This window comes from Diachasma alloeum, unplaced genomic scaffold, assembly GCF_001412515.2.
Source record: "Diachasma alloeum isolate Michigan unplaced genomic scaffold, Dall2.0 Dall_scaffold_00327, whole genome shotgun sequence".
NCBI classification, from domain to species: domain Eukaryota; kingdom Metazoa; phylum Arthropoda; class Insecta; order Hymenoptera; family Braconidae; genus Diachasma; species Diachasma alloeum.
This window is the reverse complement of record NW_021680466.1, coordinates 95,678-123,069: the sequence shown is the minus strand read 5'-3', so window position 1 is coordinate 123,069 and position 27,392 is coordinate 95,678. Positions and strand designations below refer to the sequence as shown.

Below are 27,392 nucleotides of genomic sequence, written 5' to 3'. Positions count from 1 at the left end.
GTTTTTTACTCGTGTGGCGTTGGCCTCCGAGCCGTAGGCGAGGACTGGCCAACCACACGAGTAAAAAAACCCCATCGCAACAGGCCGGAAAAATACTATTTTTCTCCCAGAATTAAGGATACAATATTGAAAAAAAATACTAGAATTTTCCAGATACTTCAATTGACGAATTCAATTTTTCTCAAATTTTTTCGGTCAACCAGTCGATGGCAAGGTGAATAAAACGATGTATTGCGGCAATTCCCTCGCATGGTGACCAGTCTAGGGTTAAAGTCATTTGTAATTTGAGGTGATAAACAAAGCTGATCAAATTGCGGTTCAACGACACTTGTTGTCTTTAAAACCCCTGTGACGGTTACGATCCAAGAGACTCACTTTTGATTCAACACATTCAGTCTTCTTGATTTGAAGGAAAGAAAAATGATGATCAAATCTTATTCTTATTCTTATTCGTCATTAGGCCGAAAATAGTATATTTCGTAACGAGTGCAAAAAAGTGTTTTTTGGCGAGTGGGAGGTTTATATCACTCGCCTTCGGCTCGTGATATAATCCCACGAGCTAAAAAACATTTTTTCACGAGTTACGAACAATATTTTTCATCACAATGTGGCGGAAATTGGACTTTTAGGCACGCGGAGCGTGCCGAAAAGTTCACTTTTCGTCACAGCGTGATGAAAAAACTTTTCTGGCGAATATGAGGTTTGCAGCACGAGCCGAAGGCGAGGGATATTTTTTGTCATGACGGCCGTAGGCAGAGATTCACGGACGCGGAGCGTCCGTGAAACGCTACTTACTGCCGGAATGACAAAAAAGTTTTTTTTCGGCCTAATGACGAAATGTACTATTTCGACACTAGGCTATGAGGAACTTTTTTAGCGAATATAATGTTACGGACGAGCCAAAGGCGAGTTCTGTAATCATATGTGGTATGAGGCGCGTGTTTCGAATGTCAGTGAGCATCATGGGAAAGGTATAGGTTGGACCATGGAACTGAGAGAGAGAAAACACTCGACAGGTTTACCAACTCGAGACGCATTTTAATATTATTTCAATAATGAGAAAAACATCCAATAAAAATTATTTGACACCCGTAGGTGATGAGAAAAAAATCAATCTGATAAATAAAATCAGTATTCAAAAAATGTTCAAATGCACACTTGAATAGTTACTCGAAAATTTGAAATTTCGTGCTCAGCGATTGAATCAGGGCTCGAGAACAATAAGTGTTTACCCTATTTTAGTGAGAAGAAATTCAAAAAATGCAAAAAAAGTGGGGCGGGAAGAACTAAAAAAATTAATTTTTCAGTCTTCGGAAAGCTTTAAAATCATTTTTTTTTCAAATAATGGAAGAATACCCATAAATTCGATCTCTATCCTTGTCTTTTGACAGAATGAATAGAATAAATGACAGAAATTGAGAATTGGAGGCTAAAAATTTTATCGGATTATCTTTATGTAATAATATAATCATTATTATTATTATTATCAGCATTTCTACTCGTGCAGTAAGATTGGTATAATCATATAATTTACTCGCATTATTGCAGAATCAAAACTTCCTGGTATAAAACGTCATTCAGATCTCGGAAACTTTTTCAACTCCTGATCATGAAGAGTATGGAGCCATGCCAATTGACAGCAGGTGGTGTCTATATTCTCAACTTGGAAAACTTCAGTGCAGTAAGATTATCACTCATAAAATTACCGTAAATTCAATTAACTCTCTTTTCACATGTTGATTTATCAATCGCAAGGTGGTGAAGACATCCATGTCATACTTTACAGTTCTCTGCTCGACGACCTGAATATTTTGGAGGACTTGCCAGCTATCAAAAATTTCTACTGATAAAGGCGAATTCATTATATTCCTAACATATTCAAAAATTATTATAAAAAATACCAGAATCAAATTACTCAATTAATTTTTTATCCGCTTATGAGAATGGACAAATGGAATCCTAATAAAATCAAAAGTCACGAGAAAATCATTATGTGGATCAGATATTTTTCCGGTGATTCTTCAAAACTTTATCATTAACATGTATCAATATTCAATGTGAGTGTTTGTTTTATGATTCAAATAACTGCAAATGTGCTAATGATGATTAAATGACTTTTATAAAATATATTTAATAAAATTCGATTGCATCGATTGAAATCCAACTAAAATTTTTCCTTGTAGAGAAATCGTAGCGCAAGTTGTAGACTAGTGCTGCTTTACCACTTGACTTTTTGCTCAGTTTTGGTTAATACAATAATTATTTCAGTGATTCAATGTATCTATGGGTATTTCAAAGCATTCACTACAGAATAATTATGGTAATAAATAATTCGTAATTATTGTGTTCTTCTTAATAATCATCAATTTTTTATTCTCACTTTCAATTATCTTTCCGTCTCATCTGCTCATTATTTCAGTGATTATGTTGATGAGCTGATGAATTTTTATCGCAGATATATTTGTTATTATTAGTTGATGTGTATAAAGCATTAAAACTTAAGGCAAAAAAGAGAAAATTATCTAGATAAGCAATCATTTTGTCGAAGCTTTCAATTTTGGCGACAGAAAAAAATTGCTCAATGAATTAATGATAAATCCCGTCAACTTCCAAGATGTTTACAGAATAAAAAAACAGTTGTTGCTAAAAATACAAAGAGTCATGATTTTTTTTTATCGAGTGAGAGAAAAAAGTTTCTAGTTTATATAATAGACGCGATTAAACAATTATACATTAATGATAATTCTTAATTGAAGGAATATTAATAAACATCACCATTATATAAATAATATATTAATTGACTAATTTTGGTCTCTGGAGACGTTGAATTCTTTTGGCTAGCAAAAAAGACAATCGTCCAATAATTAACGAATTTTATTTCATCCTGTTTTTGTTCATTTTGTTGTTGGTTGGAAAATTTTGGCCTCCTCAGTTCCTCAGAGGATCGAGACTCTCCAGGGAAAAATCATCGGTTCCCATTGTCAATCCTCGGCTGAATCCATCCTAAAATGAACGAGAAATATCATTTTTTTCGAAGTGGACAATGACTTTTTTTCTATAAAAGAATATAGTAATTGTTGTTGATAAACTAGCAATTTGCTTCCAAATGGGGTCTCTTGTTTTCAATTTTAATTTTACTATTCTCTTCTATTTTTTCATGTCGTAGTGCTATCATCAATTGAAATGTCATCAAAATTTTTCGTATTATTTCGTTCTGTCAAATAATTCTACATTCAGCCCCTCTAAAGACTCGAATTCATTTCAATCCGGGTTTAATCAAGATTCAATCAAGGTTTAATCAATATATAGACGGGATTTGATCAGGGCTTAATCACCATTTAGCCAGAATTTAACCCAAGTTCTGTCAGAAGTTGGTCGGGACCAAGAATCAATATGAATAAGTATTCAACATAATAGACTGGTTCCTGAGTTTAATAGAGATAGAGATTTTGATATAAAAACTCATGACGGTATTGTGTAACTTGATAAACAATGATGCTGTTCTCACCATTTTTCAACTTGATTGAGAAGGCATTCAAATATACTTTTCAAGAAGTAAGAGAAAGTCAAGAGAAAACCCCGATTTTCTCTTTCAAATCGCATAAACAATGTGCTGTAACTCAACAACGAATTGTGCGACCCAAGACGGTATTGTTAATAATTTTTTGTACCATGATAATTCCACTTTGATGCCAATATTTTGAGTGATCATTACAAAATCAATTTTTGGAAAAATATCAATTCACTCGAATCTGTATGAAAAATTAAACTTTAATTGATGTCAATGAGTCAATGAGACCGCTTATTAAATTCTACATTAATGCGGTCTTTGCAGACCATATTTAGTAACTCCAACACAAAAAATTGGAAAGTTAAATTTGACCGATTGCAAGCTTTCTGATTACAAATTTTCTGTTTTTGGCTTCCATTCGGAAATTTACAGCCTTTTTATTTTTCAAGTACCTTCATTTCGAGTAGCCGCTTGTCCAATAATCCAATGGCATTCTCGAGGTCCTGCTGACTCGTGCTAGACATGGAGAGATTGGAAAATTCTCCCATTTCGAAAGGATCATCAAAATCACCTGTTGAATTGGTGGTGGACGCTGGTGGATTGAACGGCACACTGCCAAACAAATCTTCCTTCACCCCATTCTGACGCCTCGAATCCTTGGCTTTTGGTGGTGGTGCCACTAATCAAATAAAAAATAAATGGATTCCATAAACTCCCTCAGGATAATGTTTTCCCAATCTTGAATACTCCTAATACTAATAAATTTATACTCAATGCAGACTCACAGAGCGGTGGAGACGTGGAACTACCATTTATCAATGGAAAAGTACTTTTAGACTCTCCATTGGTCAAGGAGCCACTGTTCTGATGATTAAACCCATTGGTAGCGGTTTCGTACGCACGAGGATTGAAATCCTCCTCCTCTTCCTCCTCTTCCTCCAACTCTTCCTCCAATTCATCCATAAGTAATCCCTCCAGTTTGGTACCAACAACTGGCATTGGTGCTGGTTTATTTGCCATGAAATCATCATCATCAAAACTCCTTGGTGGCACTGGGGGTGGCTGTTGTCTTCCATTAGATGTATTACCATTAGTATCACTCTTTCCTAATTTAGCATTACCATTCAATCTTGATCCATCATCTGGGGAGGAATCTGATGAGACCATTGAAACGTGCAGAATATCCGGAAGATTGTGGTGAGCCAAGTAGGATTGTACATCCGCCTGTAATAATAATAATACTAATAATAATAATACTACTACTACTACTACTACTACTACTACTGCTACGAATAATAATAATAATAATAATAATAATAATAATAATAATAATAATAATAATAATAATAATAATAAGGGAACACTATTGTAGAGCGATTAGGAATAGTTTGTATCGCTTAGCTTGCTGGGCGGTCTTCGAGGTGAAGTCGGAACCCTCGAGGATCGTTCAGCGATCTCATTAACGTGTAATAAAAAATAATAATAATATTAAGCTGACCAGCTGATCAATTAAAAACATCTTGATTGGCTGGGATACCCCCACCACTCTATCTCCCCCCTCCAGGGGTCAGGGGGTATATACGGATTTCCTTACAACGGGGAGCTTCAATATCGGAGCAACCTAGCCCTGATGATGCAGACTGAAATGTTTGCGAAACGTCGGCAAAAAGCTTAATCTAGACGCGGCACCATCCAGAAGCCATCATAATGAATAAAAATAATGAAATTTGCACTTTTTCGATATTTCTTCACTCATTTCGACTCAACCAATTGGGATAAACCCAAATGCACTAAACAAATTGCATTTTTATTAACTCATTGTATTTTTTCTGGAAAAAAACTATGTCTAAAAGATTTATCATTTCATATTTTCTTCCCATTTGCCACGGGAATTATGCATTATTTACATTTTATTATTCAATATTAATTAAACACTCTTTTTCAAAATGTTCAGATTTTTTTTACTTTTTTTTCAATGCAAATTCATAATTTTCGGGGGTCTCTGAGTGACTAGGCATCGAGTTGAAATCTTAATTTTGAGTGATGACAAAAGTTCCATTCGAAAACAATAACAGTACTAGTCCCAGAACAACTAGTTATTGAAAATATCAACACTTACGGAGCCTTTGATAGCGCAAATATCCTGTAATCTCTGTCTATACGTATTATTCTCATGTTCCAGCCGACGAATCTTTTGTTGAAGGACCATACAACGTCTCTGAGTCTCTAAATCTTTGCCCGATGTCTCCAGAAATCTTCTGTAGGCCAAACCAAAGGCTTGGCCGATCGTTAACGTTATTTCTTCAGCCAATTTGTCACTCACAAACACAAAACATGTGTGACGCTCAGCGTCCTCTTCTTTAGCGATGAAACTGAAGAATCGCTTCTCACCTTTATCATCCGCACAGTAGGAAATTCGGTGAAGGGGATATTGATGCATAATTCGCTGTTTGAGAGAACAATCATACCGAGTGAAAAAAGTATGAAATTTTCATTTTACAGCAGAGACTTCGTATAAGATACCTCGCGCTCCGAGTGCTCGAGGTCTACCCCCACTCTCGGTACTTTTATCGCCTCCCGAATGTTCATGTTCCGTGGGCTTCTTATAACATACCTATGGCCCCGGTCATTTTTCAACGGGAAGAGAGTAGTCATAAGGATCAAACGGTGTTAAGGGTCAAACGGGAGGGACGAACGAAGTGGTCATGAGGGTCTAATGACCAAGGGGGGGTCACACCACTTTTTTCAAGTAACGGAAATACACATCGATTTTTTTTTTCACTTCTCCCATCGAAAAATCATAATTTTTCGTCTGTGATTATTCTCAAGTCCACCAACAATCCCCCAACATCAGCTGCCATTCTATCACGCGGACACGGAGAGAAATATTCAATAAAAATTACGTATCTTTTCCGTAATTCCGGCGCGAAATGTGGATGTAGGAAATGTTACGCAACTGTCTCGGAATTTTTCCGAAGCGTTCCGTAATTTTTATTTGAATCTCCTGTGAAAAATTACGATACAATCACTTAAATTTTCTGAGTCGATTCCGTAATCGGTGAGCGAATTGTGAGTTCCGTAATTTTTACTGAACATTTCTCTCCGTGGAGTTATGTTTAGAGAGAAAAGAGAACGCGGGCGATACAAATTCAAAACATTAAACACATATAAATTGATTAGTTATCGATATTCATTCAGTAAAAATGAAAATTTCATTGAATTCAGGCGCAACGAACGAGGTATCTTATTTGAAACCTGCTGATCCCTATTTTTCTCCTCTCCTACTGTCCCTAAGATATCTTATACGAAGCCTCTACTGTATTAATATTTTTTTACAATCATAATGATGCTAATAATGATAATAATAATAAACAATAATAATAATAATAATAATAATAATAATAATAATAATAACCTTTGGAGTTGTTTTTGTTTTCGGCTCCTGAATAGCCACTCCATCGATGCTGATAGTGAGTTCAACTTTTGGTATTTTATTTCCCTCGCTCTTCCTCAATTGTTGATTAAATTTGAGTTTGCAAATGGCCTCCTTGACGACTTCAATTCCCTTCGGTTGGTCAACCTCAGTGCTTCCCAAATACTGGAAAGGGAAGAAAAAAAACATACATTTATAAATATTGAGTACGACAAAAAAAGAGAAATGAAAGGAAACCGTACGTCAAGGTGACGTACCACTTCTATATTACAGTATACTGAGGTCACAGTGTTCTCAGACATTATTATTACTTCATTTTGTTCTTCTTGTTTTCTTTTTTTTCCTTCTTTTTCCTTCATTCTGGGGATGCTAAATTATACAATTGTGTCGCTTGAGAATTAGAACGAATAAAAAGCAAATGTTTGATTTTAAGGATATTCGAGTACTTTGGCTGCTTTTTTTTCCAGTGAGATGCTTTTCTACTTGTGTGGTGGGACATCCGAGCTTTCATTTGAGCCTCGTTTAAGCCTGAGTTTCCGCACATTTTACAATGATTTTATTATTCAAACTTTGCAGGCTCCGACCTGCATGTATTATATAATATATACATATATCCTATCTTCATGAAATATTCGAAATTTTCGCAAATTTTCACATAAATCAAAATAACGATTATTGCTATCGTCTTCATCTTCGAACTCGGTCAAAACGACATTCAAGCAAATTTTTTAAGCCATCATCCAATCAATTCAGAATATTTTTCTGTAGTTATCGTGGGAGAACCAATTTTTGAAAAAATTCGAGAATTAAAAAAAATAATAGATGAATTAAATTTTAATTAATGGCGATTGATAGGGCTCAACAATATCTACATTTTAAAAAAGGTTCAATTCCATCCTTTCATTAGCGAACAATTGAAGAAAAACTTTGTTACACACACGTACACATGCATGTGCGAACGAGGTCCAAAAATTGCATTTTCGTGAGAAAATGCATTCTGATGAGAAATTGCATTCATCACAAGGTCCACAAAGTATTTTCTAACGAATGTGATTATAGGCCTCGCCTTCGGCTCGGCCAATAGAGCCACATTCGTCAGAAAATACTTTGGGGACCTTGTGATGAAAATAACTATTTCGAACTTTTGGATCCTACTGGGTCGATATGACACAAAAAATCCAAAACTTAAATTTGAACGATTACAAAGTTTCCATTCGGAAGCACTACGGTTTCCGAAAGTTTAAACAATTTCAATTATTTGTGATAACATTAATGATTTTTTTCAAATTTTTTTCACGCAATTTAATTGACAAATTTGATGATTGAAAATGATTGAATCTATAGTGCGGTCTGTACCAAACTGTAAAAGAGAGTTGAATATCCTTAAACCGAGGGATAAAACCAATATCATCTTCTTGTGATACCCGCCGAGTTGATTGTTCGGGGCGGAAAAAACATTCTTTCACATTTTTAATCATCTCTTCAGAAAACTGCATAGCAGAAAAAAGAAAATTACCACATTCCAAAGTCAAACATCCCACATGCAAATTTCATGGTAATCGTAAATTTACGGCGGATATTGTGCAATTCAACAACACACACTTCTAACAGTAATAAAAACAAAATATGCGAAATAATAATGATGAAGAATTGAAAAACTGACATTACGGCAGGCTGGGCATTTTTGTTTCTTAGAGTTTGTACCTGCGTAGAACGTTATCGATTGCGAAAAACTTCAAGTATGGGAAACTGCCCAGTAAATGGACGTTTTTGTTAGGAATTGAAAAAAAATTGATCGAAAAAAAATCGCTATTCGGGAGTTAATCACAGCAGTTAGTGAAAATTCAAAGTAAAAATTCACATTTCAGAATTTTTTTGAGTAATTTCGGGCCTAATGACAAAAATAATTCTTCAATGTCCCCGGAAAGTTTTAAAATCGATATGTTTTTTCGAATAATGGAAAATCACCCATAAATTCGATTTCTATCCTTATCTTTTTATACAATGAATAGAATAAATGACAGAAATTGAGAATTGGAGATGAAAAATTTCATCGGATTATTATTATTATGTAATAATAATTATACCTTGACTAGGTACGCTATGTGGCCCTTTTGGAGTGCATCTGGTGGATGAATCCAGTTTTTATTCGTTCCTACAAAGAGACAAAGACAAAAAATAAATCAATGAATACAAATCAATTAATTAATTCCTTCCGAAAAATCCATTTAATAAAAGGCAAAAAATTCATTTAAATCATTTTACCTGCTCCATTCTTGCTCGGCTGATTCTTATTATTCGTAGAATTCTGCGCCCATTTGAGTAAAGTAGAATTTCTCATATTGACTCAAAAGTTGTATAAATTAATCTGTAATGGGAAATGAAAACAAAAATATTACAAATCTAAAAATAGAACGATAACACTGAAATGAGTTACGTGTGGGTCTTTCAAATATAGAATTCAATGTGTAATTTTCTCATTTAATAATAGAATAGTTGTTGTCTGACCCAATAGAATGTTGAGGTGAGTGAATAGTCCCTTTTCTAAAGTGTCTTTGAAGTGATCCAATACTGGGTCAATTCGATAAAGCACAAACCGAGCCATTCACGCGAGTATCTGGTGAATTAAATCACTCGTTTATCATCTTCATTTTAAACTCGACAATTTGTCGGGTTAAATCTCGGTCTCGGCCGTAGTAAGAAATTGATCAATTAATTCTGAGCTTCATGAATCCTTTCTATTCCCCATGTTTATAAAATAGACTGAGAGAAGAACAAACAAGTTCTCAAACAAGTCTTGTTTGAATCCCGGAAAAAAAGACCACACGGTAAGAAATGTTCAGTAAAAATTACGGAACTCATAATTCACTCGCCGATTACGGAATCGACTTGGAAAATTTAAGTGACGGTATCGTAATTTTTTACAGGAGATTCAGATAAAAATTACGGAACGCTCCGGAAACATTCCGTGACAGTTCCGTAAAATTTCCTACAACCACATTTCACTCTGCACGGAGAGAAATTTTTGATAAAAATTATCCTACCGTTCTATAAAAGTGTATCATGAGTCATCGTTTCCTCATTTCTATCCCGAAATTTAGTAGAAATTAATATATGATGATCAAATTTTATTCTACGTTAGAGAAATTTTATCCTGATTAAAATAAACATTACCGCGCCGGTAGAGTAAAAATTACTGTACTGGTATGGTATAATTTACCAACCGTTCCAGAATTTTCGTTGTTATCTACATAAAAATTATTGGACTGGAAGGGTAAAATTTATTATGCGTCAGGATGATAAAATTTCTCTAACGTAGAATAAAATTTGATCATCATATATTAATTTTTACTAAATTTCGAGATAGAAATGAGGAAACGATGACTCATGATACACTTTTATAGAACGATAGGGTAATTTTTATCAAAAATTTCTCTCCGTGTGGAATTACGGAAAAGATACGTAATTTTTATTGAATATTTCTCTCCGTGCAAGTGAAATTTTTGTTGGGTAGGTTTCAGCACGATTTGAGTGTGTGGACCATTTTTTCCTAATCTATTTTTTCCGCTTATCGTCTTGTTTGGGCCAACAAAATCGCTAATTGAAAATTCATCGAGAAATATTTTGTCCCCAAGTCACAAGATTGCTATTATGTAATTATTATTATTTCATTTAAGGATTCATTTATTGTCTGTGATTACTGAACAGCCGAAAAGAAAAACGACTTTTACTTGTTTCGCATAAAAGGACCATTTTCCAGGAGGAAAATACGTGTGGAAGTATCAAATAACGCAGAAGTAGTGCTAGAAATGACATTTTTTGTTTGCGCAGAGAATACAATTTTTTTGGAACTACTAAATCTATTTTTGCGACAAAAAATTTTCATCGCTGCGCACCCTTTGCACGTTTGGTATAAAAAATCCTTTTTTGATAATTCTTAAAAGCCTTTTTTTTGGCACAAGTACACGGAGAGAAATATTCAATAAAAATTACGTATCTTTTCCGTAATTCCGGAGCGAAATGTGGTTGTAGGAAATTTTACGGAACGGTCACGGAATTTTTCCGGAGCGATTCGTAATTTTTATCTGAATCTCCTGTGAAAAATTACGATACCGTCACTTAAATTTTCTGAGTCGATTCCGTAATCGGGGAGTGAATTGTGAGTTCCGTAATTTTTATGAAACATTTCTCTCCGTGTAAGAGTTGTTTGAGAACTTTGTCATTCTTCTCTCCATGTAAGTTCAATCCCAGGTTTATAGCGGGAACCGTTGTTTTCCCCAAAAAAGCCGTGCCGCACACATATAAAAAATGCATTACTATTCGCTTCACAAACCGTCGAAATACGTTACGAGTCGAGATACACGAGGAGTTGAAAGGTGCAGTAACCTTTCAATCGTGTTATTTTTCTCTCACTGCATGTGTCTGTGGCTTTATCGTTATGTGGGTTATATTACACGTGGTAGGGCCCAGCGATACTATGCCTAAGATGCAGTCCTTCCTGACAGAATATGTCTATAATTATTCAATTTTCATCACTCAAGTAAATAGACGGATACAAGTCTCCGAGCAAACGTGTAAAATTAATTTTTCTCAGAATTCTGCAACGCAATTTCTGTATTGAGCTTGACTCATTCTCTTTCAAATGAAACTGTCATTCGTCATTGAAACTGATACGCGGTAGACTAAATATTTGATGTATAAAATAGAATGAAGAGCCAAAGTTAAATTAAAAGGGTGACGCATATCCATGTAAAACTTGAAAATAATTTCTGATTAAAATTTTATTTCCATCACATAATGGTACGATAACCCGGTTTCAATACAGCGAAAGTTTATCATGAACTCATATCCCTCGTATTATTGACGCGCAGTTGAATCGTATTACTTATGATTCATGAAATGATTATACGACCTTAAGCATGGCATTCTAATGAATCACTTAGAATCATCACGCGTTGACAGTTCCCAAATAGGCGACAATGTGTATGGATAAAGCGGTTATTTCAAAATTCCATGAAAGTCAAGTTAAGTTGAACTAAAATGTTTGTTAAGCATGAGATTTCTAGTATTGAGGTTGTATTTTTGTAGTGCTTCCGAATATTCAAATTAGGTTTTATCAACCATTGTTAACACACTCCTCAATTTGAAGAAGCAAATAACCACCCGAGTCAAATCTTGAGCACTCCAATTTTTTTCATTTCATATACGTCTTATCAATCTTTACAAAGAATGGCTTCCCATCGATGCTTTGGAATGGCTGATTTTGACGATCTTATAATTTCGCCTGGAAATGACGTAGAGTGTCACGAAACCTGAAGATATGATGTTTTTAGAAAATCTGTGTATGTCCGAATGTCTGTGCGAATTTTTCGGAAAATTTTTATAAATCTTCACAGAAAAAGGACTAAAAATGAAGCTAAAATTCTGAAATTTCGTCACATAATTGGTATTACTTTAGAGCACTTCTGGGCGCAATTTCAGCTCAATCGGTCAAGTGGTTTCCGAGATACAGCTATTTCTCAAAATAGTTATTTTCATCACAAGGTCCACAAAGTATTTTCTGACGAATGTGGCTTTGTAGCCACACATAATCACATTCGTCAGAAAATACTTTTGGACCGTGTGATGAATGCAATTTTTCGTCAGAAAGCCCATAAACCACGATCAAACCGAGCGAAGCGAGGTTAGAATCGCGGTTTACCGGGTCTTCTCACGAAAATATGTTTTCCTCAATATCTCGAAAACTACGTGACTGAATTGAATTTTTTTGACGTCCGAATATTCCTTGTGATAATATCTATCAAATCAAATCACAACATTGCTGTGTAACTAGGGACAGTTTGGTAATAATCAGCATTTTTCATTTTTACGAGAAAATCGTTCTGTACACGTTAACTCCCGAAAAAAATTAGATAGGATATTGAAATTTGGTCAGATGATATTACAGGATGGGATTCTGACGAATATGATTGCAGCCCTCGCCTTCGGCTCGTGTTGCAAACCTCATATTCGTCAGAAAAGCTTTTTTTGGCCGTATGACGAACAATATTTTTTGTCATGACGGCCGTAGGCAGAGATTCGAAGCGTCCGTGAAACGCTGCCTTACGGCCGGAATGACAAAAAAGATTTTTTCGGCCTAGTGACGAAATATACTATTTCTAAAAAGTCACACATCGTCGTTTTCTAGATTAATTTCGTCTCTGGGGGCTTATTTTTTAATTTAAACCTTGAAGTTGAATTTCAAACGTGGAATAAACCTCTGAGATTCCAGCTACTAATTAGTATTATCGAGTCACACTTGTGTATAACATTTGGTGTCGATCGATTCAATACATCCTGGGATAGAGCAATTCATACTTTCGCCTCTGGAAGCTTATTTTTTAATTGAAACCTTGAACTTGAATTTAAAACATGGAATAAACCTCTGAGATTTTGGCTACTAATTAGTATTATTCTTGAGTCACACTTGTGTATAAAATTTGTCGATCGATTCATCACATCCCGGGATACAGCAATTCGTCCAAAAATCTTTTTTTCTAAAAAGTCGCACATCGTAATTTTAGCGATTATTTTCGCCTCTAGGGGCCTAGTCTCTACTTTTTTTTTTTCTTACGATCTCCACCTCTGTTCAATCATAAAAAATCAACTACCTATTATCGCTTGTATTCAATATCCAACGAATAGAAAAGAATTGCATAACGCGTTCAAGGTAACGCCTCCTCTTAGCCTTCAGTAGCAACGCATTGCTATAGCGAACTACATAGTGCAGTAATGACCATCAGTGGAAAGACCAGATATAGGGAGTTTCTATTCCACCTTCTTTTGTAGCAAAAACCTGTTGATTTATGAGTGAGAAATCCCACTTCCCTGAATTTTTAGATTATAGATCGAAATTTTACATGAATTTACTGAATCATCGAATCAGTCGAAAAAGAACTATATTTTAATTTATCTTGGAGCAACTGCTGTCTACTCAAGCAGGATTTTCTCTAAGGCTGAAGCTGACTCTAACTTCTGGTGAATAAACTACTTTTTCCATCTGTTTAATGTCCTTTTTTCCCTTTTCATCACCAGCAATACAACTGTAAACCAGTTTCCGTTCGACTGGACGAGTCTGTAACGTTATGTGCCTGCACCTTGCGGATTATCAGGCTGGTGCACAAGTACTACACATGCGTAGTTTGGAAAAATGTGACGCACTTGAATTTGAAGCAAAAACTACTTTTTGTTTTTTGCTGCCGAATGGAAGCATTGTATTCGTCAAATCTGAAATTTCCATTTTTTTGTGTGACGATGACTAATTTTTGTCTCACGAGTTCGAATATGCTGTTTTTATCACGCTGTGTGCAAAGTGACATTTTACGCACGCTCTGCGTACGCAAAACCCCACTTCCCACACATTGTGATGAATAATAGGGTTCGATACTCGCGGGAAAGGTGTTTTCTGTACTGCTTCTCACGATTTCTCGTCTGGGAATTGGTATTACATACTTCCCAAACTCGAAAACTTGAAAATCACTACAGAAAAATATTGTTCCTGGGCTGTTGCGATGGGGTTTTTTCACTCGTGTGGTTGGCCAGTCCTCACCTACGGCTCGGAGGCCAACGCCACACGAGTAAAAAACCCCATCGCAACAAGCCGGAAATAGTATATTATGTCATCAGGCGATAAAAGTATTATCTGGCGAATGTGGCATTATAATCCGAGCCGAAGGCGAGGATTATAATCACATTTGGCAGATAATGCTTTTATCGCCGTGTGACATACGATATTTTATGTCGTTGAGCCCGAAAACCGCGATCTAACCGAGCGAAGCGAGGTTAGAATCGCGGTTTTTTCGGGCCTAACGACATAATAGACTCGTGGGATTATATCACTACACGGAGAGAAATATTCAATAAAAATTACGTATCTTTTTCGTAATTCCGGAGCGAAATGTGGTTGTAGGAAATTTTACGGAACTGTCACGGAATTTTTCCGGAGCGTTCCATAATTTTTATCTGGATCTCCTGTTAAAAATTACGATACCGTCACTTAAATTTTCTGAGTCGATTCCGTAATCGGTGAGTGAATTGTCAGTTCCGTAATTTTTACTGAACATTTCTCTCCGTGTCGCCTTCGGCTCGTGCTATAAACCTCCCACGAGTCTAAAAACACTTTTCCGCAATCGTATCGAAATATACTATTTTAGATCATGTCCGTATGTATGTGAGCTTTGTCAAATTTCGTTTTTCGACGATCATTCAAAAAATAATCGTCGAAATGTTTTCAATTGTGGCTTAAAATATTCGTTTGGATGTTATCTCGGTTTAATCCTGGTTTAGTCGAAGTTTAGTTAGGGTTTACTCGGAGTTTAGTCATGATTTAGTCGGGATTTAGTCGAAGATTAATCAGGGTTTAACCAAGGCTTCGTCAAGGTGTAATCAATGTTCATGTTTCGAATGTGGCTTTATAATCCAAGCCGAAGGCGAGGATTCTAATCATATGAGTCAGAAAATAGTTTTATCGCCGTGTGACATACAATATTTTATGTCTCTGGGCCCAAAAACCGCAATTTAACCGAAGGAATCGATGTTTGGATCGCGGTTTTACGGTCCCAGAGACATAAAATAATATTTTATGCCCCACTACCGAGAACCGTATTCCAACCGAACAAAGTGAAGTTAAAATTCGCGGTTTATCTGTCCTCAGTACATAATATACTATTTTTTATATTTATATGTCCAATACTGCGTCGTCGTCAGTCGCATTAAAATAAAACATTCTAGTAACCGAAAATTGCAAGCTTTTCAAAGTAATGTAAAAAATGTAAAAAAACCCGTCAACGTAATTTACGTAAATTACGTCGGTAAAAAACGGTGCAATTTACAATCGTAAGTTACACGCCCAAACCTGGGCTCAATTGCATCAGTAGTTGCGGAGATATTTGACTTTTTCAGAAAATCTTTGACTTCAAAGTTTTCAAGAGTAAAATATCTTGCACTAAGAAAATGAAAACTTTCGTCCAGTAATTTTGTACTTATCCTAAATGTGAGGACAATTTCTGAGTGACAAGAAAGCAATTTCTCAAACCAAGTAAAATTGAACTAATTCATTTAATAGTTTTTAAGCCTCAAATCTAAAATATTTTAATGCAAAAACTATTCTACTTGACTTGAGAACTCGTTTTCTCGATATGAAAAAATTGTCCTCATCTTTCGGACCAGTATAAAATATTGTGCGCTTGGTGATTTTCAAGCGACGAATTTCTTGATACAAGTCAAGAAGAACTTTTCAAAAAACACTTATTTTCTCAGTGTAAATGAACTGAAGATTTAGCAAACATCTTTGGGATGCGAATCCCCTCAGCACTCTGTTTTCATAATTTTCTGACACGACTCAAGCCTCTCTATAATCGCCCTATTATTCGAGATAGAAAGAAGGGAAAGGTCGATTTTTCCTCCGGATGTGGTCGATTAGAAAATGGCTGACGGCTCGATTGCCAGCCGTACACTTTCTCCATTTACTTCTTCTGTTCTCGCCTTCAAAAATAGACACCAATGCACTTCAAAAGTAAGAATAAATTTGATCATTTTTTTTCTACAATGAAACTCATTTTTTCTTCCCTTTTTCAATTCAGTTGAATTGTAAAATTTTAGAGGGAATGGGGGAAAGATTGTAGAGATAATTTCAAGGGTAAAGACGAGATTCCACAGACTGATGGAACAAGTCGAGCAGCAAGAAAGTCACAATTGTGTGTGGGGCTTTTGGTTAACAGTTTAGTTGAATGTATTACAGACGAATAAAAAGCATAAGCACCGCTATGAAGACACTTTGTACCTGAATAGAAGAGACGAGTTTGAACCGGCTCGTATGAGGGTTTCATCAAGCTCACCATTAAAACATCATTCCGGTCAATTTTCAGCAATCAGAGGATGAAAAAATAAGAAAAGTAAAAATCAGACGGATAATTTTTTTTTTGTTACAATTTTGGCTGTTCGTTTCAATTTTGAATGTTCTTTTTTAGTATAATAAATCTGTTGCCCATTCTTTGGCGGCGATTCGCGTAAACACGACTGAATGAATTTCAATTGTATTATTACTACTATTATACTATTTACTATTACTACTATTTACGGTCCCCAATCGACTTTAGGATACAAATCATTGCGCTACGGTGCACCGTAGAAACTTCTAGAAAATTTTAGAGCTTCCTGGAAAATTCTGGAACTTTCTGGAAAATTCTAGAATGTTCTCGAGATTTCCAGAATATTTTTGAGATTTTTACCAAGTTTGAGGATATTCTCGGATTTTATAGAAAATCCTTTAGTTTTACAGAAAATTCCGGGAAATTCTCGGATTTTCTAAACCATTCGGAGAAATTCTCCGGCTTTCGAAAAAATTCGAGGAAATTTTCAGTTTTACAGAAAATTCGAGAAAATTCTTTGATTTCACAGAAAATTTTAAAAAACGCTTGAATTTTCTTAAAAATTATCAGATTTTCTACTAAAATTGGAGAAAGTTTCCGGATTTTCTAAAAAATTGGAGGGAATTTTCGGGTTTTCTAGAAAATTTTTTTTGCTCCAATAGAACAATTCAATTTCAAATTCTGATTGACCAGCTGTGTGGCCCGGCTTATCGTCCAGGCAGAATAGGAGAAAATTGAATAGCAGTGTTTTTGAGAATTCTTGCAATAAAAAAAAACAATGCTGTCGACTTTTTTAGAACACCCGAGAAGTCAAGAAAATTTTTGGGTTTTCCAAAGAAATTGCGAAAATTCGCAGGTGTTCTAGAAAATTCGAAAATAGGGAAGTGTTTTTTTAAATGGGAAACTACTGAGTTTTAAAATTCGCGGGCTATTGGAATGAGATTTCTCACCCATTGAAAATTCAAATTCAAGATCCAAAAAAGGAGTTAAATTTTAAAAAACTAGTTCGTAATTCTTATTCTACACATTTTTTTTTTATTAAAAAAAAATCTCTGTAGCTTAAAAATTGGAGGCTCTGGACTATTAAAAAAATTTTAAGCGTCTGTGGGGCAAACGAACTATCAACAATTAATTTTTTTCCAATCTGGAAAATTTGAAATTTCATGTTGTTTTGTCTCTGAATATTCATGTTCCATTGAAAATTCAATCAAGTTGCGAACTTTCCGTTTCACTTCCACTGAGACGTCACAAATTTCGTCGAATTCTACCTAAAACTTGAAATTTGAAATCCTTGAAAATCCATGAAAATTTGAAAAACTTGAAATCTGAACTCAGCAGGAATCCTAAATAATACATTTTCCCGGATATGTTTTCAATACAAATCCAGTTAGATTTTGCACTTATATCGATAGAAAAGTTCCCGACAAATAAACATTATAATAACTCACAGCGGATCAAAATTCAAGGACAACTCGAGACGCGTCACAACCAGTCCCCAAAAGCTCTAAAAAACCCAGAAAATTATCACGACAGAAACAATTTCAAGTTTGATATAACCCTGGACTTTCCGCTGTCCCGAGTAAGACTGCGAAAGTATCAAATCAGCTCGTGGAGAGTAGGTTTCATTTCTACCATCTTTTCATAAATTTTTTTTTGTGGTCTCTCAATTACGTTTCCAAATGCTTGGGGCATTGCGATGACAAAAATTTTCCATTGATCGATTGATTATCATTTTAAAATCCCTGTTTTAGCGATGAATTGCGCGTGGAAAGGCGGAAATTTGATGACGACGAAAGAGGGAAGGAAGGGAGGAGGGAGGACAGATGGTGGTACCAGTCGCGGACGAGATCACCGCCCGTACATTCTCCCTCCCTCCACCGTCGCCACTACCTCCAACACAACCGACATCATCACCACTCCTACAATTATTGTTTCTGGTAGATTGCTTATATCAATTGACTTTGATAAACACGGAAAATAAATATATCTGAATTGAGTATAAAATATTCTTGACTGAAGTATATTTCACACGCACGTGTAACACATCCTATTTTTTGTGGTAGGGTAAACTGCCCAGTAGATGGACGTTTGTTTTTTAGCAATTGAAAATAAAATTGATCGAAAAAAATCGTCACCCAGGGGTTAAGCATCACAACAGTTAGTGAAAATTCAAAGCAACAATTCACATTTCAGTATTTTTTTGCGTAATTTCCTATCCAAAAGTAGCTCGTCCATCTAAAGGGCAGTGTCCATCTACTGGGTACACTGAGAGAAAAAATTAGCTCTGCCGAAAAGATAAATTTTCACCTGTACAAAATTTTCTTGTCTCAAGATTATTATTCCCCACGAGAAAATATTCTGCAGCGAAAAATTTATTCTTTCCACTTGAAAATCTGACAGTGGCATATGAATACATATTCTTTCGAGTAGAATGCCAGGATTCAAATATCATGATAAATAATAATCTGTTTGACTGCAAACCAAAAAATTTTTCCCGAAGCGGAAGTTTGAGCTGACAGAAGAACCATTCTTTCAACAAAAATACGACTGTACAATCTTTACTGCGACTTTCTCTATTATTTCCAATATTACTCATTTGTTTCCCCGCCATAGATAGTTATTGAGTGTGAAATCAAAGTTCAGTTCTGAGGTCACAAATGGATAAGTTTGAGAAGATCAACCCTCTGATCCACAGAAAATTTCAAAACCTTTTACGAAGCTTTTTTGTAATCAGCGGAATAGTGTACATCTTTTCCGCTTGACTTGTGTACGTGAAAAAAAAACAGATTTTGAGGGGACAAATTATTTATCTATTTACATCCAACTATACGTTGACTCCACGTATCTTATATTATTAGACGAAGGTATCTCGATATTTTTGAGCGGAATAAATATATTTTCGGCAGAGGTAATTTTTTCTCTCAGTGTAGCTTACCCTACCTGCCGAGTTCACTTTTCGAAACGGTAGTGGGGGTAATGTGGTTGTTTTTGTGTACGAGTGCGTAAAGTTCAAGACTATGCGTAAAGTGAATTTCGAGTGCGTAAAGCGAAACTTTACGCAACCTCTGCCCTTCCTGGCAGGTATCACAAAAACTATTAAACGAATTAATCAAATTTTATGTATGAAAAGCGACTTCAATCGTTAATAACTTGAAGAGGAAATATGAAAAAATTCTAGGAAATTCGTAGATAATTCAATTCTGATTATAACCATTCTATATGATGAATATCATTATTCTACTTTTTTGCACGAAACACCTTAACCCTAGATTGGTCACCCTGTGGGGGAAACCCCGCCGTGCGTCGTTATTCTCTAACTACAATTGACTGGTTAACCGGAAAAATTGAAAAAAAATTGACTTTGTCAACTGAAGGGTCTAAAAAATTATAGTATTTTTTAGAACAGCATATTTCCTAAAATTCCTAAAGAAAACAAATTATTTCGAACAGATGAATTATTTTTTTCCATGTTAAATGAAATTGCCCATGACGCGAGCCAACGTTAAAGCCTAAATAACACGGCGGTGAATCCCCGCGGAGGCGACCAAGTCGCAGGGTCGCCTTTGGTGACCAGAATAGGGTTAAGAACAAGTGAGAGAGATTGTGGGAATAATCCAGTAGCGAAGCGGTAAGCCGGGTTAAGCCGATTTTGACTTTCGGCCAGTTTTTGATAAATATCTCGGAATCTAAGAGAGATAACAAAATTTTTCTCACGACCTTTTTCATAACCCTCAATTGGCTCTACAAAAAAGGTTGTGACAAAAATTTTTCTATCTCTTTTAGATTCCGAGATATTCATCAAAAACTGGCCAATAGTCAAAATCGACTTGACCCGGTTTACCGCTTCGGTACTGGTGAATTATTTTCAATTCTCAATGAAAACAGATGCGAGAGATGAGAAATTATTTCTACGCTATTTCAGTGACAAATAATAATTTTATCACTCAAAAAATATTTTTAAAAAAATAAAAAGATTAATGAAGATGATTTTGGGAGAGTGAGACACCCAAAAGAGCGCGCCCGCTGACGGGTCGAGAGGAATAAGAGTACATACAAAAGATCCGATCAATTAGACCCTCATGTATAGATATTCCAAATTTTTATTTTTTTCCTCATTGAAGTAGTTTTGAAAAAAATTGCAAGCTAATAAAAAACATTTGCTAGTTAGTACTTTTTTTAAAATAAATTTTTGAAAAATCACCCCTGAAAAAAAAGGCGTATCCCCCCTATTTCATTATTTCCAAAAAATTTTATCACCAATCGGTAACAAATTGTTTGAAGATTTTTGCGAGTTAAGAAAAAATCGTCAATGCACTCCTATTATTGTGTAAATTAACAATTCCAATTTCAACTGGAAACCGGAGTTGATTACCAGAATTTGGAGCAGAGATGTCAGACAAGATATGAATGTTTTTTTTTGGCTCAAATGAAAGAGCGGGTCGAGAAATGTCGTGCAGAAGTCTTTAAAGATGACAAATGTCTCTAGAGATGGTGTCTGTTTTCAATTGAAAAGCGCAATTGTGACAACATTGTCCAGTGGGGTCTAGGAGTCTCCCCTGGTTCAAAACCATCTTTAGAGGTCCTAGCACGCCATTTCTCGACCCGCTCTTTCGTTTGAGCCCAAAAAAACATTCATATCTTGTCTGACATCTCTGTTACAAACTCTGGTCATCAACTCTGGTTTTCAGTTGAAATTGGAATTGTTGATTTACACAATAATAGGATTGCATTGACGATTTTTTCTTAACTCGCAAAAATCTTCAAACAATTTGCTATCGATTGGTGATAAATTTTTTTGGAAATAATGAAATAGAGGGGATAACGCCTTTTTTTTTCAAAGGTGATTTTTCAAAATTTATTTTAAAAAAAGTACTAACTAGCAAATGTTTTTTATAAGCTCGCAATTTTTTTCAAAACTACTTCAATGAGGAAAAAAATAAAAATTTAGAATATCTATACATGAGGGGCTAATTGATAGGATCTCATACAAAGGACGGTGGAAAAAAAGTAAAGAGGGAGGAGCGGTGTACAAAGAGGCAACGGAGGATGGTAGTGTCAGTAAGTAAAGAGTATTTAGCCTTGGATACGAAAAAACACGGGCACGGAAGCCCGTCATTTTCATTCTACAGGAGATAAATACGCCTTCCACAAAACCATCTATTCCCTGTTAAAGATGCTGTAAAGTGAAGAATGACATTATTCTGATGATGAGAATAAAAAGAAAATAGAGATTTTTGCTTCCGAATGGAAGCATTGTAATCGTCGAATTTTGACATTCTCTAATTTTGATTGGCAATTATGTAGAATCGCCTGAAACGTAAAAATACGAAGTTTGGGGAGCATGTCTGTACGTAAGCGTAGAACCACCGCCACCAAATTGAGTAATTAAGTGGCTAAAAATTCCAAAAAATCTTAAATTTTGTCAGATATAGGTCTTAATGAGGACTAACTCTGTGCAAAATTTCAGCAATCCATCAAACAAATAGTTTTTGAGAAAAAGCCATTCGTTTTTAGATCGTTTTCCGCAGTAATCTTCAAAACTAGTGGACCGATTTCGATTTTTTTGTTTTCAAAATATTCGTTTCGATGCTTTCAATCTAAATCAATCAAATATATACACCTGTTCGTACAAAGTTTTGGAGATATTCCCGTTTTTCTGCACGGAGAGAAATATTCAATAAAAATAACGTATCTTTTCCGTAATTCCAGAGCGAAATGCGGTTGTAGAAAATTTTACGGAACTGTCACAGAATTTTTCCAGAGCGTTTCGTAATTTTTTAAATTACCATACCGTCACTTAAATTGTCTGAGTCGATTCCATAAAGTGAGCAAATTATGAGTTCCATAATTTTTATTGAACATTTTTCTCCGTGTATTTTTTTTATTACAAAAAAAATTGTAATCACGCTAGCTTGTGCGAAAATCAAGATATCCGCTTGTGCACAAGCAATAATGTTTCCCCTAGTAATAATAATAATAATAATAATAATAATAATATTAATATGTGCACAAGCGGATATCTTAATAATAATAATAATAATATAATAATAATGGCGAGTGGGAAAATTTGTTTGTCAATGTCAACAAGCGCGATCTCTAATCACCTATTCATACGTCTCATCTCCACGCAAATTTAACCCATACAACCTTGAAAAGAATAATTATACATTACAATTATACATCTATCAATCGTTTCCGTGATTTCTCAATCACATGAAGTGCAATTGAACATTGCAATCATGATTTCTTCATTATTTAAATAACACTGGAAAATTTAGTTCAAAAGGAAAAAGAAATTAATATTCAAATTATTTAATATTGAAAGTTGCCCTTGTTCAATTAGCAGAAGTGAAACATTTATTTTTAGAGCATGAATTAATTATCAAACGAGTGATGCTGATAGCTCGCCTGAATCTTATCATCACTGCACGGTAGTGGGCGTCATTTTACTTTTTATTTGCTTTTTTTCTTTTGGTTGATTATCGCTTATGGACTTTTAATAGTGGGAAAAATTTTTTCATTGTCTTTGTGGAGATGTATAATGCGTATGTATGCATTGAGATAGTATAGGTACTTTCCCTGCTTTCGCTCCACGTTCAGCTAATTCAGCCAGGAAATAACCCGTGTACCGTTACAGACCAACTGTACGAAAATGTAAACTAAGTAAGAAATGATGAATGATTCTTTACAATTCATGGACTTGAGAGAATGTTTATATTTCTTCCCGTCAAAATTCATCATTGAAATGAAACCGGAAACCGGTTGATGCTGTCTGAAAGACAAGAATGAAAATAATTATGACAATAAATCATCGATCATCATTTTGTTTTTTATTTTGGAAGTACTTTCTTTCCGAATGCTCTTTTCGTAATATTTCTGGGGTAGGGTAAACAGATCAATTTCTGGACGATTTCAACTTGCATTGAATATTCCACAAATAAAATGAAAATTATATTAATTATTTCACCTCTCCATAATATCACTTGTGTATAATCATGTGATCAATTATCTTCTTCTATTGATCAATATTTAATAAATTAAAAAAAATGTGACTCAGTCGTCCAGAAATTGGGGGTTTCGGCTACATTCAATTATTTCTCAATTTAATTATTCTTTGTTTTGTTATTTTCAATTTAAACAATTTTTTTCTGCCAATTAAAACACTCTTGAAGGTATGGTACCCATCATATCCCCATTTAGGTCATTCTTTTATTTTAGATCCTACCACGAAAATCGAATTTCCTTTAACCATTCAGCAATTGGCCTGGTCACCCTAGACCAGTTGTTCATTCACGATTTTATTAAAAAAAACAAGTTGATGACTCGATTTTTGCAGAAGCTAGAGTGATTACAAAGCTTTTTATGAAACAAGTGGGAAATTACTCTTGTATGGCATATAGTAGTTATTTTTGCCAATAAATTAGCAATATGCATCCGAGTGGTTGCTGTGCACATCATTTCCTTCCATCATGTATAATTCATTGTTCACTTCATTTAATTAAATTGAATAGGATTTCTTTTTAACTAATTCTGTCAGATTGTTAACTTAGTTAAATGTCATCTTCACACTGTTAAAAATTGTTGTCTGAAGTTTCCGGGCCAAATCCCGGAAATTTTTATCGTGTCGCAATGCCACTGAAATTTCAGGAAATCTTGTCATTGAAAATTCCGAATTTCGTGGAAAATTCAAACAGAAGTGCAGTGAGAGAACGGATTACTGTTAACGAATGGATTTTGGTTGGAGGTTAGGGTCTATTCGGTCCCACCAAATGTTCATTCATTAATAGTTAACGAATGTATATTCGTACCATTCGTTAACTATTAACGAATATTCATTTGGTCATATTCAACTCCACCATTCGTTAATAGTCAACGAATCTCGTTTGGAATAAATTAATCATTCTATCAGTGTGGAAATTTCCGGTCCATTTTTCCCCGAAAAATGGGTTTCCCGAAGTGGTCAGTTTTTTCTGGGCAGAAAATTCTGGTAAATATATTCTTGAATTTTCAGTGACACTGAACGCGGTCTAGGGGGAAAAAATTGTGAAATTTTAGATTTCACTGAAAATTCAATGCAATTTGACACTGAATATTCGTATTAGATTGGAAATTTAAATGAATTAAGGAATTCTCGTCTTTTTACCCCTTAAAATTCTGGAATTTTACTGAATTTGCAGTGAAACCTGAAATTTCCTGATTTTTTTCCCCTAAATCGCATTCAGTGTCACTGTCCTGAAAATTGGCAGTCAACGGCAGGGATCCCCATCAATATTAAATTCCTGTAATATTACAAGGATTTGACCCTTACATTAATGAAGGTTTAAAATATGTTGATCCAATTTTTCAAATAATATAATATCTAATTTTTTCGAATAATGACGTATTTAAAATTTGTTAATATGAAACTGTAAATTTGCTACTAAATGAATTTTTCAAATTTCTTAAAATAGGATTTTCGATTACACAAATAATCATCAATTTTCCTACCTCAATTTTTGATGGTTAAAATAGTTGAGAATTTGAATATTTGAATTGATGATACTTAAGTACTCAAAAAATTTAAGAGTGATGTTAACTAATTGAAGGCAATATTAAACGGGAATAAAATATTACAAATTTGGCTATCCCTGGTCAACTGTCCATGAAATTTCATTTTTTTTCTAACAGTGCATTACTTTAATCTATTCTTTTTATCTATACAACCGATTAGCGTTTTCACAAAATGCTTTACAAAATGACATAATTTAAAAAAATCAAGTTTTTCAACTTTTTTTTTTTAATTCAGTATTATGAGCACTTAGAGATCGAAAAAAAAATTACTCAAAACATTCTTACAGATGGTAGGAAATCGAAAATATTGACGTGTCATAAATCAAAATCGGATTAATAGACCTGGAGTTATTAAAAAAAAAACGAAAAAACTAAGAAAAAATGATATCTCCGAAATGGGCTGTTAAAAAAATCTGAAAAAAATTGAGAGATAGTTTTTCTAGTCCCCAATCTCAGAAAAAATTGAAATCATTTTCCGACAGTTAAGAGTCAGCCGTTGACTCATTTGACATGGAATACCTCTCGTTTTCATTGATTTAGATAAAAGACATCGAAATGAGTGTTTTGAAAACGAGAAATATTCAACTGAACGAGAATAAGACATTCGCCCGTCTGACCTACGTTGGTAACCCCTCGCGCCTTATTTTTGTGTTGTTCTCCACGAACAGAACGAAAAGAATTTCCAGGATGAAAGAGTCGAGTTATTTCCGCTGTTCCGTCTCACAACAGGTGCATAGACAACAGAATGAACCCTGTCCCTCGGTCCGTTGATTATCTAATTTCCAAAGGGCTTCTTACCTCCCTGCATTTGCAGCAGGTGCTGACAAAAAATACCCGTCTCACCATAAAAAACCGAGACAATAAAACAACAAATAAATGAACGATTTCAATGAAACACAAACAGTGGACATTTCAAAACCACTTTTCGTAATACCAAAACAAGTATTCAACGTAAAAACGATAAAAACATTAAAGTAATTATGAAATATTCCGATCAATCGAAGTCAATCACACTATTTACTTAGCTATCGTAGTGAAATTTCGAAATAGAAAGTCCCATTGGCATCATGAACTCTCTTATTCTACAACCATTGTCTCTCGCCTCAATTTCACATTACACTGACTTGATTGAAAGTTAAAAACTCACCTGAAATTCCCAATAACTCGCGGCGATTCTCCAGTTTTGTGCACTATTTACTCTTTCAAAATGCACAATTATTAACACTAATTATTAACCGTTGGATAACAACTTGACGGGTTTAATGAGTCCGTTTTTCGACGAGAAGAGAATTCAAAACGGCGAAAGAACGGCTAGTCGCTAGTCTCTGCTTTGGTTTAGAAACGGATGAGTGTATTTTCTCCTGTAGTTGAAGCCACTCCGAATTGTGGATTGAGTCCCGAGTCTTCACTTCACTTCTGTTCTGCGTGGGGCCCAGACGTTACTGTTGGTCATTGGTGGGAGGTGGCACGAGAGGAGAGGCAAGTCCAATGTATATATACGCATTCACACATAGTCATATGTCTCGATGAAAGACCAATGCACGCGATTGACAGAAAAAGTGGAAGGGGCAACACACAAAAAAATATCTGCGCCGAAATAAATTAATTGTATAGAATAAATAAATAAATGGATAAAACTAATTTTGTTATGTCTCGATGAAAAACCAATGCACGCGATTGACAGAAAAAGTGGAAGGGGCAACGTACACAAAAAAATATCTGCGCCGAAATAAATTAATTGTATAGAATAAATAAATAAATTGATAAAACTAATTTTGTTATGTCTCGATGAAAGACCAATGCACGCGATTGACAGAAAAAGTGGAAGGGGCAACGTACACAAAAAAATATCTGCGCCGAAATAAATTAATTGTACAGAATAAATAAATAAATTGATGAAACTAATTTTGTTATGTCTCGATGAAAGACCAATGCACGCGATTGATAGAAAAAGTGGAAGGGGCAACGTATATAAAAAAATATCTGCGCC

At 34.9% G+C, this 27,392-nt stretch overlaps 2 protein-coding genes across 4 annotated transcripts in view; one reads left to right on the top strand and one right to left on the bottom strand.

Moving 5' to 3' along the window:
- LOC107040353 (odorant receptor 13a) overlaps positions 1-2,092 on the top strand; it is an 8,767-nt gene extending 6,675 nt beyond the window's left edge. For both annotated transcript variants that reach the window (XM_015260410.2, XM_015260409.2), the window contains 2 exons: positions 1,549-1,681; positions 1,756-2,092. In XM_015260410.2, coding sequence (XP_015115896.1) covers positions 1,549-1,681; positions 1,756-1,806 — 184 coding nt within the window. In that variant the 3' untranslated portion in view covers positions 1,807-2,092. The remainder of the gene's footprint in view (positions 1-1,548; positions 1,682-1,755) is intronic.
- A 249-nt stretch (positions 2,093-2,341) lies between these two features.
- Positions 2,342-26,864, bottom strand: LOC107040350 (PTB domain-containing engulfment adapter protein 1). 2 transcript variants are annotated; one of them, XM_015260404.2, is made up of 8 exons: positions 26,550-26,864; positions 9,210-9,312; positions 9,032-9,099; positions 6,927-7,109; positions 5,631-5,957; positions 4,297-4,735; positions 3,964-4,190; positions 2,342-3,003 (listed from the first exon to the last, which is right to left on the bottom strand). In XM_015260404.2, exons 2-8 carry the CDS (start codon positions 9,283-9,285, stop codon positions 2,929-2,931), a joined length of 1,395 nt encoding a protein of 464 aa, XP_015115890.1. In that variant the 5' UTR covers positions 9,286-9,312; positions 26,550-26,864; the 3' UTR covers positions 2,342-2,928. The 2 variants fall into 2 exon arrangements, with proteins under 2 accessions (XP_015115890.1, XP_015115891.1); XM_015260405.2 differs by lacking the exon at positions 26,550-26,864 and adding an exon at positions 16,765-16,838.
- Between the last annotated feature and the right edge of the window lie 528 nt (positions 26,865-27,392).